This window comes from Polyodon spathula, chromosome 23 (genome assembly GCF_017654505.1).
Source record: "Polyodon spathula isolate WHYD16114869_AA chromosome 23, ASM1765450v1, whole genome shotgun sequence".
Lineage (NCBI taxonomy): Eukaryota > Metazoa > Chordata > Actinopteri > Acipenseriformes > Polyodontidae > Polyodon > Polyodon spathula.
The window spans coordinates 16,513,009-16,531,612 of record NC_054556.1 but is presented as its reverse complement, the minus strand read 5'-3'; the positions used below and the strand labels follow the sequence as shown (position 1 = coordinate 16,531,612).

The 18,604-nt window shown below is 39.3% G+C and overlaps 2 protein-coding genes across 2 annotated transcripts in view; one reads left to right on the top strand and one right to left on the bottom strand.

Annotated features, from left to right (window-relative positions):
- Window positions 1-18,604, bottom strand: part of LOC121297900 (zinc finger protein 271-like) — a 148,005-nt gene that overhangs the window by 36,924 nt on the left and 92,477 nt on the right. The window lies entirely within an intron of this gene.
- Window positions 2,380-16,028, top strand: LOC121298340 (pyruvate dehydrogenase E1 component subunit beta, mitochondrial-like). The gene is made up of 10 exons (XM_041225434.1): window positions 2,380-2,423; window positions 2,509-2,568; window positions 11,929-12,036; window positions 12,129-12,191; window positions 12,285-12,320; window positions 13,172-13,457; window positions 13,959-14,069; window positions 14,502-14,590; window positions 14,787-14,928; window positions 15,883-16,028. The coding sequence occupies exons 1-10, from the start codon at window positions 2,388-2,390 to the stop codon at window positions 16,026-16,028; spliced, it is 1,077 nt and encodes a 358-aa protein (XP_041081368.1). The 5' UTR covers window positions 2,380-2,387.

Below are 18,604 nucleotides of genomic sequence, written 5' to 3'. Positions count from 1 at the left end.
GTTTGTAAACTTTTTATGTTCTTATGTTCTTATGTTAAAGGGACGAGGACCTCTTAAAATAAACAAATCCCATGGGCCGGATGAGATCCTCCCAATAGTACTCAAAGAAATGAAACGTTATTTACAAACCGCTAACCAAGATCATGCAGCAGTCTCTTGACACAGGGGTGGTACTGGAAAATTGCAAACATAATACTGATCCACAAAAAGGGAAACAAAACTGAATCAGGTAACTACAGACCAATAAGCTAGACTTCTATTATATGCAAACTTATGAAAACTATAATAAGATCCAAAGTGGAAAATTACCTACATGGTAACAGTATCCTAGGAGACAGTCAACATGGTTTTACGAAAAGGAGATCGTGTCTAACTAACCTGCTTGATTTTTGTGTGACTGGCTTTTTCTTCCAACTACTCATTTCTGTATTTGTGTTCAGGGGTTGTGGCAAATAATTATTACACTGACGGTTTCAACAATTATAATAATAAGCATAGCTGCATGCAGTAATGACCAGGGGCGAAGTACTGACCTATGTGACCTTAAACTATATATTGATCAATAATTCATATAACTACTTATACAACACAATCTGTATGGGAACATTGAAGAGCCAACGTCTCACTCACATACGATTATTAAAAAAATAATAATATTCTATTTCCTGCTGTAGCTGCATGAAGTTCTAATTGCTGTCGATTGAACATTAAAATGGAATCAGCTGAATGCGACAAGGTTTTTTTTTTTTTGTTAACAGACATTTGTTACTATAATGTTCGAATAACATCTATGATTTAAAAAAAGAAAAAAAAAAAAAAACCTACAAAAATAATTTGGCTGGCCGATGCATGTCCAACATTATTTATTATATGAGATGCCAGAGTGCACTGGACTTCAACTTAAAAAGTGTAAAAAAGGTGTCATATACCCCACATGCAGTGACACAATATTTCAAATATAATTCACTCAAAATAAGACATACAGTACACAAAACAGTAACTTGCTGCACAAAACGCACTTGTGTACCTGCAGATATACTGTGCACATTTCACAAGAAAAAAATAAACAGTTTACATACCTTATAAATCGCGATGCGTTTATGTATATATTTCTTCTTTAGTCTTAATATTTTACGGTAGGCCAAACTATAGTCTACAAGTCTTTCACAATCAATCTTTAACAGTTCAGACTGATTTGAAAAGCAGCAACGTACTTCACAGGCACTCCTCGGTGCATGGTGGGTAACAGCAATTGACAGATTTTTTCGTCCAATCGCTGAAGTACCCCCCCCTTTCCATAATTGCTTCTGAATTTTTCATGTCCTTGGATTTGTTTTTCATGTCCTCGGATTTGTTTTTCAGGTTTTAATTTTGTTTTTCAGGTTTGCACTTCAGGGTCACGTGGTTATTTCTAGCCACGTTGCACATTAAACACAAGGTCATGTAGTCTTGAGAGAGATATATTCACGGTTACACAGCATTTAATATCTATTGTTATAAGCTTCGTAAGGCACATTTAGACAATAAGATGTTTTATATCTTTCAGATAAAGATATAATAAACCTCTCATATACTAACCGGAATATATCAGTTAAGAAAGACAGTAGGTGTTGCTGCTTTCACTTCAGTGGTCAGTGCCGTTCTGAAAAGCGAGTAACAACATAGATCTATATCTGTCTATTTCAAATGGCGCCACCAACAGGCTGCTTCCTAAACTACAGGACTTCATTTTACACACACACACACACACACACACACACACACACACAAAAAGCATTTTACAGATATTACACAGGATTAAACAGGCAAGTATTTTTACTTAAATCTTGTGGGTGCTACAATAACATGAAGTGTTTGGGTAGAGCTATACAACCTTAGCCTCTTATAACATCAACTCGGTTTATTAACTGTTCAGCATTTTTAGGAGAAAAAAAATCAAAGTGAAAAAGTGATAATTATATATATATATATATATATATATATATATATATATATAATATATATATATATATAATATATATATATATATTTGTTAACAAGACATTCTGTAAGGATCAAAAAGTGGTGAGTGATTCCCGAGAGCTCTCAATTTTAATCACTGTAAATATTTATGTACAGATATATATATGTTACGATCACATATAACGGCAGACTCGAACTTTGGATTTTAAAATCACTCTGAGGGGGGCCCCCCCCCCGGGGGCGGGGGCGGGGCGGGGTCCGACTGTCTATACTTCCACCACATGATTTAACAAGCCCCGGATCAGCAGTCCAATCACAACAGTCAGCTGACAAAGACTGCACCATGATTGGACATCGGTTGCCTATATCTATCGCTAGCAATCCCAGTTCAATAGTATCAGTCGAGGCTACAGGGCAGGGTTGAAATGGCGTTACTTAGAAGCTGGGTTCGTTCTGGGAAGGTAAGGGAATGCTTTAAAAGAGTGATGACAGTTTTAATGACTCGTGAAAACACAACCAGCGTCAAATTCATTTTTTTTTCCCCAGAATGTTTTTGATGTGATCTTGCGAAGGGAGCTCCACAAAACCGCGCCGGCTTTAATGCAGGTAGGCTATTTACAATCACGTGGAAAGGTTACCGGGATTTCTGTTTGTGCTGAGCGTCGGAGCCAAAGGGTGGATCATTTACTTTATGAACTCTAGCATCAACGCATTCCTTTACCTAAGTATATTTGAAGAATTATAAGCTGAGCATTATCTACGATAAACGGGGCAAGACTCCTTCAGAAAGTTAGTGCTTGGACGAATACTGGATATTCATGTTCACACATTCGCTCATAATTTAAATATTTTCAAAAAGTAATGAAAACCTCCGAACGCCGGCAGAGACAGCAGGGGGAGGGACGGCCCAAAACGAATTGATAGAAAGCGAACAAACATGGCACAGGTAACGCATTTCAGCTTATTCCCGGAGAAAAGTAACATACGTTGAGTAGTAACTAGTGTATTTCGAGGTTAAATCACCTTTTGACCACTATTTCAAAGTTGATTCTCGGAGGGGGAATCCTTCTGTCACCCGTGTGTATTTATCCCCGCCCAAAACGAAATTTGATACAAAACAACGGGCAAACCAGGCACCGATATCAAGTTGGCCAGTAACTCAAATTGAGTAACTGGCTTAAGCCCCTGCCCTTGTGTAACACTCCCTCGGTCAGAGGGACTGCAAACCGCTGGCTTATATTTAATATGTAGCGCGGCTACGCCAGCTCGCTGCGATACACAGAATACTAGGTGAATGACGAGGTTCGTTTTATTCAGAAATGAAATGGGGGACAGTGTCACCAAGAGTCGAAAGACACATGCAAAAGCAATGAAACCGGTTTTATTGGGTAGCACGGTTAAAAGTAGCAACAATACATTGTTAATTAAGTGGTCAGTCGACTTCCCATCATAATTAAGATTTATCAAACTATTGTATTTGTAAAAGCGAGTGTGTTCAGGAAAAGGACTGTTCCTTAACCAGGCTTCAAATGCAGGATAAAACCATTAAACACAGGCCTCCATCCTTCAAGCCATGTTGCCACTTCATAGTAGTGATAAAATAGTGATTTATCCATGTTTTTGTTACGTGATTAGTTTAAACCTGCAAATGCGATTTTGAAATTGTTCACTAACATTTCAGAAATGCGTAAAGTTGGTGAGGAAATATAACTTATTCAGAATTGCATTTAATTATTGCAGTACTATTCTCTTGAACTGAAGGAATTTGTGGTGTTTACTAATTTAGCTATTGCCTTTATCCAAGGCAATACAATTATTACAATAGAAAATAAAATTCAGAAGTTATTTTAATAGCATTACTATTAACCAGTAGTAATGCTACGAGCCCTCCAGAGTTTCCCAGGACAGGCTTCGTTTTAGGTGGCATGTTCTGGTGTCTTGCGTTTATTCAAATCTTATTGTCCCGCTTTTGGCTAGTTGACCCTCTCTTCCCCCTTTTCTTGTCTGTTTGCCCATAGGCTGTAATTCTAAGCAGCACCCTGATGGATGGAGGTAAATCTAAACCCAACTGGTCCCATAATCCCTGAGACACTAAGACAGGCCAAGTTTGTAAAATTGTCCCAAAACAAGACATGAATCTGTAAATCAAGCGTTAAACCTTTGCTACATTGATAGTGTTTAATTCCCGCGAGGCAGCATGCTGATACAATAGTAAAATCCACATTGACTCTATTTACAATATTTTGAGATCAAATCTATAAAATGCAGAACTAGATGTTAAATGAGTTGACTTCCGCACACAGCGGAGAACGGCTGCACTTATTCCAATTTAGAAAGTTTCCTGCGACTTGGCTTGCGGTGGCTAGTCTAATCGAGATGCTCTGCATAAAGTATTCTGAAACTGAGGTGAGGAAGTTTGTGAGTTTTACTTAACATACAAGACATTCTAAAGTAATCTTGATTTCATTACTGTAAATTCACACCTTGTTGCTGCAGACTGGATGAAAGTTTGCCGCAGTGCATCAGTCAGTTTTGGGCAGGATAAATATGAGGGACATAGAGGGGTTCACCCTCCTGAGAATCAACTTTGCTGTAAGTGGACCAGAGCGATTTAACCCCAGAAGTAGCCCGGTTACTATTCAATTGGTATTACATTTGCTGTATGCAAATAAGCTGGAATGTGAATAAGCCAACTTCAGCGTTTTGTGGCTGTGGCCCTGTGTGTGCCTTATTTTACAGCAAGACTTTACAATATGTATCCCGTTAAACTAAAGTATCCCAGGAGTGAAGAATATTGTTTGGATATTGTATGGATTTTTTTTTTTTTTTTTTTTTAAACTTAAACAACTTTAAAATCTACCCAGCATGCAAATCCTGATCTATTAAATAGATGAACCCACTTTGTATCCCGATTGCTGTCCAGGTTTAATTTGATAAACCAGGTTTCACATTTGTATGACTGCATGTTACGAGTGTGAGGAAGGAAGGAAACTAACGTTTCAGTAGAGCACTGTTTTAATAATGTCACGCCCCCATTGGAACATATTATAATGGTAATAGCTCCTTCCATTGAGCATAGATGTCACACTTGGAATGTAAGTGATGAATTTGAAATGTTTAACCATTAGCGGTCCATTTATTCAGTGCCTGTCAGGCGTGTCTAGTCCAATTTATTACTTGTGCATTTAAAACTTTTACTATGAAATATTTAAAAGCCACTGCATATCAACAGGACACTCGGTACTGCATCTCCAGCCCCACCCCTTGTCCGCTGTATTTATCACAATTCATAGTGCATACTGATCAATAATCTCCTGATTACTTGTTTTTATCACCAAACTCCTCAATGCGTCAGTCATCTTGTTCTAACATCTCAAAGCTCTGCAAATGTCTATTCTTTGAGGTGCTTGGGGGGGGGGGGGGGGGGGTTGTCCATGTTAGGTCTGTTGCAGGGCCTCTGTATTGCTCGGATCCCCACCCCCCCCCAAGCTCCAATCTGTCTCGCTGACTTTTCTGGGAACGACTAGAGACCGGTGCTTGACGTCTCATGTCGGACAGGGAAAATTGTAATCTCCACCTGGTCTAAGATTGCACCGCAAATGGTTAAAACACAGCGTGTTATATGAGTTAGGTTTTTGTCTTATTTAGATGTAATGACTTAATATGTTTGTTTGCGAACCTGATCACAGGTGTCTGTCTAGATCATTTTGAATGATCTTTACTGCAGCAACGGTGTTTGCCACCACTCCTATTTGTCTATACTAAAATCTAATGCCATTTTCACATGAATGCAGCTACTATGTCATCTCAGAAGTGTTAACCAGTGTGTAAAATACCCTAGCACGAGCATTGGTTTCACCAACAGTTTACACTGTTGCATACACATCTGAGAAAAGCTGCTGGTAGATTACGGCTAACTTAGGCTAGGTAGTTAACTTTTAGTATGTTACTTTTATTAATTCAATTGTTCATTGAAAGGCAAACAAATCAGGCTTTTATTTTGGCTATTAATATAATAGAACAGCCTAATGTTCCTATTGAAGTAGGCTACAATAGTCCATTTGTTCTGTTCAGCTTTCATGTTTTGTATTGCTCACTTCAAATATAGGAAGTTGCTTGTATCTTTCATGATGGTTTTTCAAATAAAGTAAGCTTATTTGTGGAAGACAATAGTTGTAGCCAGTGCCTTTTAAACAAGAGGACACTCGAGCTGAAGTCTCACAATTTTAAAGTAGGTTACAAGCGTGGCAGTGGACTGTCTGACTAGTGTCTCTAGCATGCACACAACGAGCAGTCTTGATTGACGTTCTGGGGATATGGCCTGGAAAGATCAGCACAAATTAAGCACTACATGCACACCCCTTAACTAACTACGCTATAGTGATGTGTTGACTTTGAAAGCACGCCCACTATAGCACTTTAAGAACATAAAGTTTACAAACGAGAGGAGGCCATTCGGCCCATCTTGCTCGTTTGGTTGTTAGTAGCTTATTGATCCCAAAATCTCATCAAGCAGCTTCTTGAAGGATCCCAGGGTGTCAGCTTCAACAACATTACTGGGGAGTTGATTCCAGACCCTCACAATTCTCTGTGTAAAAAAGTGTCTCCTATTTTCTGTTCTGAATGCCCCTTTTTCTAAACTCCATTTGTGACCCCTGGTCCTTGTTTCTTTTTTCAGGCTGAAAAAGTCCCTTGGGTCGACACTGTCAATACCTTTTAGAATTTTGAATGCTTGAATTAGGTCGCCACGTAGTCTTCTTTGTTCAAGACTGAACAGATTCAATTCTTTTAGCCTGTCTGCATATGACATGCCTTTTAAGGCCGGAATAATTCTGGTCGCTCTTCTTTGCACTCTTTCTAGAGCAGCAATATCTTTTTTTTTATAGCGAGGTGACCAGAACTGCACACAATATTCAAGATGAGGTCTTACTAGTGCATTGTACAGTTTTAACATTACTTCCCTTGATTTAAATTCAACACTTTTCACAATGTATCCGAGCATCTTGTTAGCCTTTTTTATAGCTTCCCCACATTGTCTAGATGAAGACATTTCTGAGTCAACAAAAACTCCTAGGTCTTCATAGATTCCTTCTCCAATTTCAGTATCTCCCATATGATATTTATAATGTACATTTTTATTTCCTGCGTGCAGTACCTTACACTTTTCTCTATTAAATGTCATTTGCCATGTGTCTGCCCAGTTCTGAATCTTGTCTAGATCATTTTGAATGACCTTTGCTGCTGCAACAGTGTTTGCCACTCCTCCTACTTTTGTGTCGTCTGCAAATTTAACAAGTTTGCTTACTATACCAGAATCTAAATCATTAATGTAGATTAGGAATAGCAGAGGACCTAATACTGATCCCTGTGGTACACCGCTGGTTACCACACTCCATTCTGAGGTTTTTCCTCTAATCAGTACTTTCTGTTTTCTACATGTTAACCACTCCCTAATCCATGTACATGCGTTTCCTTGAATCCCAACTGCGTTCAGTTTGAGAATTAATCTTTTGTGCGGGACTTTGTCAAAAGCTTTCTGGAAATCTAAATAAACCATGTCATATGCTTTGCGATTATCCATTATCGTTGTTGCATCCTCAAAAAAATCAAGCAAGTTAGACACGATCTCCCTTTCCTAAAACCATGCTGACTGTCTCCCAGTACCCTGTTACCATATAGGTAATTTTCCATTTTGGATCTTATTATAGTTTCCATAAGTTTGCATATAATAGAAGTCAGGCTTACTGGGCTGTAGTTACCTGGTTCAGTTTTGTTTCCCTTTTTGTGGATCGGTATTACGTTTGCAATTTTCCAGTCTGTCGGTACCACCCCTGTGTCAAGAGACTGCTGCATGATCTTGGTTAGCGGTTTGTAAATTACTTCTTTCATTTCTTTGAGTACTACTGGGAGGATCTCATCCGGCCCAGGGGATTTGTTTATTTTAAGAGCTCCTAGTCCCTTTAACACTTCTGCCTCAGTTATGCTAAAGTTATTTAAAACTGGATAGGAACTGGATGACATGTGGGGCATGTTGTCAGTATCTTCCTTTGTAAAAACTTGTGAAAAGTAATCATTTAACATATTTGCTATTTTTTTTTCTTCCTCTATGATTTTGCCATTTGTATCTCTTAAACATTTAATCTTCTCTTTGAATGTTTGCTTGCTGTTGTAATATTGGAAAAACATTTTGGAATTGGTTTTAGCTCCCTTAGCAATGTTCATTTCTATTTCTCTCTCGGCCTTTCTAACTTCCTTTTTGACTTGCATTTTTGCAGTTCCGTGTACTCTTTCTGCGTACTTTCTTTTTGGCCCTTTTTTAATGCTCTGTAAAGTGCCTTTTTTCGCTGAATATTTTTTTTAATTGATCTATTAAACCATTTTGGCAATTTAGTTTTACATTTAGATTTGTCTACTTTAGGGATATAATTGTTTTGCGCCTCTAGTACTACATTTTTGAAGAACAACCATCCTTTTTCTGTGGATGTTTTCTCTATTTTACTCCAATCTACTTCTGTTAGTCTCTGTTTCATACCTTCATAGTTTGCTTTTCTAAAATTGTAAACCTTAGCTTTATTCTTTACTTTTGAGGATTTAAAAAACACTTCAAATGAGACCATGTTGTGGTCTGAGTTTGCCAGTGGTTCTCTGACCTCTGTTTTAGTTATTCTATCTTCGTTATTTGAAAAGACTAAATCAAGGCATGCCTCCCCTCTAGTGGGTGCCTTGACAAATTGTGTTAGGAAGCAGTCATTTGTCATTTCCACCATTTCTATTTCATCCTTCGCGCTACCCACCGGGTTTTCCCATTTTATTTGGGGGAAGTTGAAATCCCCCATTAGTATGGCTTCTCCTTTGCTACACACATTTCTAATGTCATTGTATAACAGATTATTGTGCTCACCGTCTGAATCTGGCGGTCTATAGCATGCTCCTATTATTATGCCTTTTGAATTTTTGTCTGTTATTCTGACCCATATTGATTCGGTTTTATTTTCTTTGTCCAGGTTTAACACCTGGGCTTCAAGACTGTTTCTTATGTATAGCGCTACCCCTCCTCCTCTTCTGTCCTGCCTGTCTTTCCTATACAGTGTATACCCACAAATATTATATTCGTCCCCATCACTCTCAGACAACCAAGTTTCTGTAACACCTATCACATCATAGTTACTTGTTAGTGCAGTAGCTTCAAGTTCTAGAATTTTGTTTCTGATACTTCTAGCATTTAGATAAATACATTTAATGGTTGTCTTACCTGAGTTGTTGTTCTTGTTTTGATGCGGTCTCCCTTCTGTTTTTTTGTTGATTTCTCCCCCCTTCCTTTCTAGTTTAAATGCTTCCGAACCTGCTTGAGGATCTTTTCTCCGAGTAGACTGGTTCCCTTGTTATTTAAATGCAGTCCATCCCGTCTATACAGATAGTCCTCGTTGTAGAATGTGGTCCAATGATCAAGATAGGTGAAGCCTTCCCGTGTGCACCACGTCTTCAGCCATGCGTTTTGATTAATTATTTCCAGCTGTCCATATGGTCCTTTGCAAGGTGCCGGTAGTATACCAGAAAATACCACAGTTTTGGTTTTCTCTTTTAATTTCCTTCCTAGCTCTCTGAATTTGTTTTGCAGGGATTTTGGTCTGTCTCTTCCAATGTTGTTTGTACCGATGTGGACGACTACTACCGGGTCGTCTCCTGTTCGTTCTAGGAGCCTGTCCACGTTCTCAGTGATGTGCTTGACCGAGGCTCCCGGAAGGCAGCACACTGTTGTAGTAAGGGGGTCCAAACTGCGAATTGAACTTGCTGTGTTTCTCAATATGGAGTCCCCAACAATCATGACCTCCCTTCTTTTTGCTGTCTGGTCACCACTGTCAATAGGGTCCTGGATGTTGTTCCTTTCATTCTCTTGTTGTTGGTTCTGCTCATCAAAATTCTGAAGTGACTCAAATCTGTTGGTTGTTTTGATTTCTGGTGGTTGTGTTTGACGAAGTTTCTTTTTTTCCCTGCTTCTGCCTACCTGAACCCAGTTGTTCTGACCTTCTATCTCCCTGGTGGCTTTCAGTCTGTTAGGGGTGATGCAGACTTCCATGAATTGTGGGTGTGCCAGTTCCTCAAGATCCTGTTGCTGTCTCACTTCTTCCAGCTCCATTTCTAGCACACTTACTAGTTTATGCAAATCCTGGATCGCGCGGCACTTTACGCACACTTGGTTTAGCTCCGCTGGGTTTTCTCGGATTTCCCACATCAAGCAGGTGTCACAGATTACTGGCTTGAAGACCATGTTTTGTTTTTTTTTTTTTTTTTTTTGAAGTTTAGTTTCTTCTGCAGCCGTCAACCTGCTTTCAAACTGCTTCGAAACTGCTCTGTACTTTTCCACGCCTGTACTTCTCCCACTCGCTGTCGCTTCCCTTCCACTTTAGTAGTGATATAGCCTTTCATACAGGCAGATAACTGTTCAGAGACAAAATGACATTTCTGTTGCGGTATAGGTATTCACACAGACCTGTAAGCTGCTTCAGTGGCGGTTCTGGACCATCATAACTGTATGAAAGCACCTTCCATTACTAATGTGAATGGGAAGAGCAGAGGGCCTAATACTGATCCCTATGGTTCTCCACTGGTTACCTTGCTCCATTTTGAGTTCTCTAATCTATGCTTTGTTCTACATGTTAACCACTGCCTAATCCATGTGCATGCATTTCCTTGAATCCATACTGTGTTTAGTTTGAAAATCTTTTATGCAGGACTTTGTCAAAAGCGTTCTGAAAATTCTAAAACTGTCAATTCTTTACAATTATACATTGATACTTGGTACTATTCATATGCTCATTTGTAAGTCTCTTGTTCAATGTACAAACATTGTTCTATTGATTAATGTGTAGTAAGATTTCTGGCCTGTCTACTCCTAACTTGTTTCACATTAGAAAGCTGTTTCAGTTCACAGCAGCTTTGAAGGTGCTGCTTGGTATTGCATCAAAGGGCGCTGTAATAGATGATCTTGTATTAGAATAGAAAAATGGTGAAGAGGAAATTCAGACCACATCTCATTGTATATCACATGGTTAAAGCTGTGTTGTAATATTAATAGCTCAAAGTGTGATTTGTGTAGAAACTTAGGTTTTGCAAGAGTTGCTTAACCAAATTGTGTGTTTGCAGAGCACATGGAGGTTCATGGACCACAGGTTGGGAACCACTGGCCTAGATGACTGTTGGACTGGCAAACTCCTGTTTGCAAATGAAAATATGCACACACACCCCCCCCCCCCCCCTCCCCCCATTGAACCTGTCAACTTGAAGCATTTTTATAATCTGCAAGTACATGTGTTAACCTTGGCATAATTGTGGAGTTTTAAAAAATTATTTAAACATTCGGATAAAAATGCAACTATTGTACAGTCTAGATGGGTAAGAACTCAAAGCGTTCCTTGTAATTTAATCCAAGGCTCTTTGGGATAAATATTGTGGTCCATGGCAGTCAATGTGTAAACATAGTATGTCTCTTTAAAGCAATGTGTTTTGGACTATCGACATGGCCAATAAAATAGGAGGCTGTATAGTTGTGGTTCATATTTAGCTAACTGCATTGGGATATAGAGTGGGTGTGGCTTTGTCTAGCTGTACCTTGCTCTGGGGACCTGCTTTTCCAATTGTAAAACATCTCCTGTTTTTCATGGTCATTCCCTTGTTCGATAATGTTGATGGCTTTAATGTACAGGGGTGGGTGTTGCTGACATGCTTGTAGTGTATCACTTGACTCGGCAGTGGAGGTGCAGGTGTCACGCTTCACAATAAGATTGTGGTGAAATTTGGTATTGGAGTTCTGTTTGAGAATAGTGTTGCTGTTCTTTGCTTAATTGTACTGGGGGGAAAAAAAAAAAAAAAAAAAAAAAAAAAACTCTAGTCGGACAAGTTTGTGCCAACACTAGGGCAGTTCTTTCCTTGACTGTGCAGGTTGGTAAGATAGTGGGTGTGTTTCAGGTCACTGTTCGGGATGCTCTGAAGCAGGCCATGGATGAGGAGCTGGAGAGAGATGAGCGAGTGTACCTGCTGGGGGAGGAGGTGGCACAGTATGATGGTGCATACAAGGTAAACATAGCTGCCCGGACCGCACAATTCAGTACAAAGGTATTCTGACTTTGAAATTTGAATGGATAATTCCAGCCTCCTGTATCTTTCAGATCAGTCGAGGACTCTGGAAGAAATATGGGGATAAGCGAATAATTGACACTCCTATTGCAGAGGTATGAGCAGCCAGGCGCTGGATTGACAGCACCTTGCACAGTCCCCTCAGTACTGTTGCAATGTTCATGGTTTTTTTTTTTTGTTTTGTTTAGATGGGCTTTTCTGGAATTGCAGTCGGTTCTGCTATGGTAAGAAATGGAGCATCCCTGTCAGGGAAGTTTTATGAATTTGAAATGCGATAATCCTGTTGTGGCAAACTGAATCTGATAGTTATTGAAAGATAGTGATGCATTTAATTACCAGAAATATTGTAACTCTGGCTGTTTGTTTTCATGATAGTGTGAAATTTACCCACTGCTATGTAATATGTAGTTTCCTGTGAATTCATTTTCTAAATGTGAAAGAGTCGTTTTTACTGTGAAATACAGCCTGATCTATAGCAATTAAAAATCCATCACTTAACTTATAAATGTGAATTTAAATATTATATAACGTACCTTACCCCAAGATCCAAATACATCATGTGATCATTTGAGTTGGTTCATATCGGCAGAGTTACAAGCCCATGATAAATGTTTGGGACCATAACTGGCTTCTGCTGTAGTACTGCTTTGAGTTACTGTCTTAATTTGTGTTCCTGTATTCTTGTTCATTAGTTAATAAACCCTGTCAGTCTCATTTTAACCTCAAACTGCTTGCTTGTCTACAGTTGGTACACTACTGAATGTAATAGAAATGGCGGCTACACTGAATGTTTAGAGAACTGCTCTCAAACTATGAGCATGTGTTGAGAGAATATTAAGGATGGTGCTAGTCCTGGTTTTGTGGAATGGCCCAATTTTAAGCAAATGCAAGGAAAGGTCTTCAGGAAAGACACATTCTGATTTTGACCCTGACCTATTGGAACTCTTTGCCTTGTTTCCACTAGTGGTGTTGAAACAAGTATCTTCCATGTATAAAGATCTTATCGCCCCTGATCCCTGTGTTGTACATGCTTTTAAAGTAAATTTGTTTCTGATTCCGATGTTTACTGTTTCAGGCTGGCTTGAGGCCAATTTGTGAGTTCATGACTTTCAATTTCGCTATGCAAGCCATTGACCAAATTATAAACTCTGCTGCCAAGACATACTACATGTCTGCTGGGCTGCTGCCCGTCCCCATCGTGTTCCGAGGCCCCAATGGCAATGCTACTGGAGTGGCAGCCCAGCATTCCCAGTGCTTTGCAGCCTGGTATGGGCAGTGTCCTGGGCTCAAGGTGCTCAGCCCCTGGAACGCCGAAGATGCTAAAGGACTCCTCAAAGCTGCCATCAGAGATGACAACCCAGGTACACATTAGACTTGCATTTTCTTTGTTTGTGAATTTTGTGCTTCTATAAGGACAGTAAACTGGCTACAGTCAGACAAGGTGTGGAAGACAGGCTGGCATTGAGTGGTCAATTCTGACGATGGAAGAGATGATGCTTTTGTGACATGGATTATGAAATGAGTTGAAGCCTAGAACTCCAAATTCTCCATTTTCAGCTGAATTTAAACAAGTGGTTGTTAGAACATAACCATGTTGGTGTTTAGCCTAGAGCCATTGTAAGTGTTTTGGTTATTCCCACTTAATGTGCATTTCTCTGCTTAACTAGGTACCAGACATACTGCTAGTGTTGGAGGGCTTTGACACCTTCACACATGCTAAATAAAGACCAGATGGATTTGTTGAGAGCATTAATGCTTTAGAGACAAGGGTAGCGCAGTGACTGGCTTGTTCATGTGAAGGACTACTGGTCTTTGGTTCTGTAATATGTCTGAGCTCCATCTCCTCCTGTTCTGTTTCTCAGTTGTGTTTCTTGAAAACGAGCTGTTGTATGGCGTTGCCTTTGAGGTCTCTGAAGAAGCTCAGTCCAAAGACTTTGTTCTCCCTATTGGAAAGGCAAAGGTAGAGAGGCAAGGTGGGTGAACCAAGGGCTGTAACATTGTAAATACAATACCTGCATGACTAATATAAACTTCATTGGCATATGAAACCCTGTATATTTAGGTTTTGTTTTATGGATCTGTCAAGACTAAGTGGCAAATAAGGGCTGTTGGGTCAGACCATGCAGGCAACACGAAATGGAAGTTTATTTGTTGCTTCAACAGGAACAAGAGCAACTTGGGTTAAAAAAAAAAAAAATCTTGTAATATGGATTGTCATGGCAATCTGCTAGATTTCTCTTGGCTTGCAGTATTTAGGACTTCAGTAATTTTCTGGAGGCCTAAACAGTTAAGGGGTTCTAGCTGTCATGTAAAGATAACTAAATTTAAATTCTGGTATTTAACTAACTGTTCAAAAACTAGATCTCTTAACCTGATCTGTTTACTGTTGCTGGACCTTCCTTTAGGCACAAGCATTACCCTGGTCTCCCACACAATTTATGTCGGGCACTGTCTGGATGCAGCAACAATTCTGGCTAAAGACATTGAGTGTGAGGTGGGTCTTTCCCCTTGTCAGTGTGTCTAGCTGTGCCTGTCCCCCTTGTATATAAAAGGAGGGGATACTATTGATTTGTGTTTACTGACTGAGTGTCTTTCACCTTGCACTGAGAGGAAGGCTGCATGTTTTTGACCTGGTTAGTTAAGCACTTGCTGTGTTTTGCTTGTAAATGGCAAGCCCTGGTTCTCCGCAGGTCATCAATCTCCGCAGTATCCGGCCCCTGGACATGGAGGCGATTGAGAAAAGCGTGGCGAAGACCCATCACTTGGTCACAGTGGAGGGGGGGTGGCCACAGTTTGGCGTCGGAGCGGAAATCTGCGCCAGGATCATGGAAGGTAATTTCATAAACATTCACACAGGTGAGCTCTTACACAATTATATTGTAACAAACCTCCCCAAATTAGGACATTGCCAGACTCGAAATCAAACTAGGAAAATTCATGTGTATTGTGACAGATGTATAAACAAGCATGGTCATAAGACTTTAGAATATTTAGCCTTTTTCTCTTGTTGGTGACTTGGAGAAGCTAGTCTCACAGAGAAAACCTTCTCAGCCTTACAAAGTTTAAACTTTTTAAAGGGATTTTATTCAAGCTCCCTTTGCTCATCCAATGAAATGGGTGCCTAAAATTCACAAACCTGTAGTGAAACCAGCCTAATGAAGGCCTTTTAGAACATACCTGCCTTCAATTCACTCTGCTGGGCTACTAGAAAGCATATCTCTATCTCTCTATCTCTCTATCTCCCTGAGGGCTTGGCCAAGCCTTAAACTTATTCTGACAATGGTAATGTATCAAATTTATCCTGAAGGTAGTCTTTATATTGTGTGTTTTAAATACCAGGTACATTAACTCCACATTTAAGGAGTTGCATTTGGATGCAATTCATTATGGATTCTTTATGGAAGAATAAGGAAACTTGACTAGTTATGAATAGTAGACATCCGTCAAAGTATTGCATCTTGTTAACGGCAGCAATTAACTCAAACTGTGCAGAACACTGCAATTCTCAGCAAGGAAGCCTACACAGGTAGGTGATCAAGGTGACAATTTAGTATGTGCTGTATTGGTCTTTGACAGGCAAGTGGCATTGAATTTGGGTTAGAATAAGCTTCAATATTGAAAACAAGCTTTTTTTTTTTTTTTTGTAAAATGTGTATATCATGAAGTGCTACTTTAGCAGCCTATTCTGTTTTTTCCTACATTCTAGCATTGAACATTTTAGTGTTCAGCAGGAAATCAACCAAGTGAATTGCAGGTGTTTAAGTCCTTGTGTTTTTCTTCCTTTAGGCCCAGGCTTTAACTATCTGGATGCGCCAGTGATCCGGGTGACTGGTGCAGACATCCCCATGCCATATGCAAAGATCCTTGAAGAACACAGTGTACCTCAGATAAAGGACATCATTTCTGCAGTGAAACAGTCCTTGAATATGTGAATTCTTAGGCAAGTTGGTGTTACCATTCTGTTGTATTCATTGCTGATATTTTGGGTCTTCAGAACCTCTTTCTCTGAAAGTGGGGAAACTTAATGACTCATGCCACATTAATCAAATTGGACATGCTGGCAATATTAACTATGTCTGATAGTAGAGAGGTTTCAAAGGAACAGGCATTGTTTTTTAGTTGTCATTTGTAGAGTTCCCTGGAATCTGTAATCCATTTAAACGGCTGTTATGCTTAGGTGTTGCACACATTCTTAAATGCATTATTTTTAAAGAAATAACACTAATGTGAATTTTGGAAAAATTAAATCTATAAAGCATCCATACATGGATTCAGTGCTTTTTGTTTGTGTACAGTTAAGATTGTTTGTACAGCTTTGCCTTGATTGTCCTGGGTCTGATTTTTAAGGGTACAGGTGTAATTTTTATATGGTGGACATGTCCCCTCTCGTTCCAGGAATACTAAACTTGGATTTCTCAATGTGTTTGTATAATCACTAGTCCATATAGCAGTCACCATAAGGACCCAGTGGAAATGCCAACCATCTGGGGCCTGCTGTACTAATGAAATAAACGGGGTTGGATCTAGGATCACTGGATCATGACAGTGTGGGGAACTGACCAATGAGAAGCAAACTGATGGACAGAGGAGGAGGTGTAATGTTGCTGTATCCAAAACCCTGTTTTATATAAAACGGGGAAATAGCTTAATTCACAAACAAGGATTTTCTAGGTTTGTTTTTTGTTTTCCTTTTGGAGAGGGGCAAAAAACATGCTAGGCTTTAATGTTGCACCTTTTAAATAAGGACACTATTCCACTTCCATGACAACGTATTAGGGTTTCCCTGCAAATGAGTGTGAAACCTTTTTGATAATCTTAACGTAGTTTACAAATGAGGAGGCCATTCGGCCCATCTTGCTCTTTCAGTTTTAGTAGCTTATTGATCCCAGAATCTCAAAGCAGCTACTTGAAGGATCCCAGGGTGTTGGCTTCAACAACATTACTGGGGAGTTGATTCTAGACCCCCTCCTATTCTGTGTTAAAGTGCCTTCTGTTCTAAATGCCCCTTTCACTAATCTCCATTTGTGACCCCCTGGTCCTTGTTTCTTTTTCAGATTGAAAAAGTCCCTTGGCTTGATGGTCAATACTTTTTTAGAATTCTGAATGCTTGAATTGGGTAGTCTGTTCAAGACTGAACAGATTCAGTTCTTTTAGCCTGTCTGCATATGATGTGCGTCTTAAACGCAGAATAATTCTGGTCGCTCTTTGCACTCTTTCTAGAGCAGCAGTTGCCTTTTTATAGTGAGGTGACCAGAACTGAACACCTCAAGATGAGGTCTTACTAGTGCATTGTACAGTTTTAACATTACTTTGATTTAAATTCAACACTTTCCACAATGTATCTGAGCACTTTGGCTTTTTTTTTGTATAGCTTCCCCACATTGTCTAAATGAGTCAACAAACTCCTAGGTCTTTTTCATAGATTCCTTCTCCAATTTCAATATCTCCCATATGATATATAATGCACATTTACTGCATGCAGTACCTTACACTTTTCTCTAAATGTCATTTGCAATGTATCTGACAAGTTCTGAATCTTGTCTAGATCATTTTGAATGACCTTTGCTGCTGCAACAGTGTTTGCCACTACTCCAAGATTATGAATAGCAGAGGACCTAATACTGATCCCTGTGGTACACCACTGGTTACCACACTCCATTCTGAGGTTTTTCCTCTAATCAGTACTTTCTGTTTTCTACATGTTAACCACTCCCTAATCCATGTACATGTGTTTCCTTGAATCCCAACTGCGTTCAGTTTGAGAATTAATCTTTTGTGCGGGACTTTGTCAAAAGCTTTCTGGAAATCTAAATAAACCATGTCATATGCTTTACAATTACTGGTGTTTGCATCCTCAAATCAAACGGGTTAGACACTCTTTCCTAAAACCATGTTGACAGTCCCCCAGGATACTGTTATCACATAGGTAATTTTCCATTTTGGATCTTACAGCTTCTATAAGTTAACATAACAAGTCAAGCTTATTGGTCTGCAGTTACCTGGTTCAGTTGTTTCCCTTTTTGTGGATCGGTATTAAGTTTCAATTTTCCAGTCTGTCGGTACAACCCCTGTGTCAAGAGACTGCATGATCTTTGTTAGCGGTTTGTAAATAACGTCTTTCATTTGAGTACTATTGGGAGGATCTCATCCAACACAGGGGATTTCTTTATTTTAAGAGCTCCTAGTACCTTTAACACTTCTGCCTTGGTTACATGTGGGGCATGTTGTCTGTCTGTATCCTCCACTTGTGAAAAGTAATTATGACAATTTACTATTGCTTCTGATTTTTGCCATTTGTATCTTTAAACCTTTAACCTCCTCTTTTTAAAAGTTATTTTGCTGTTATATTTTAATTGGTTTTAGCCCCCATAGCAATGTTCATTTCTACATCTCTGACTGGTTTGCAGTGTACTTTGTTTTTGGTCTCTTTCAAACACTGTAAAGTACCTTTTTGCTGAATTTAATTGATCTATTAAACCATTTTGGCAATTTGTTTTGCATTTAGATT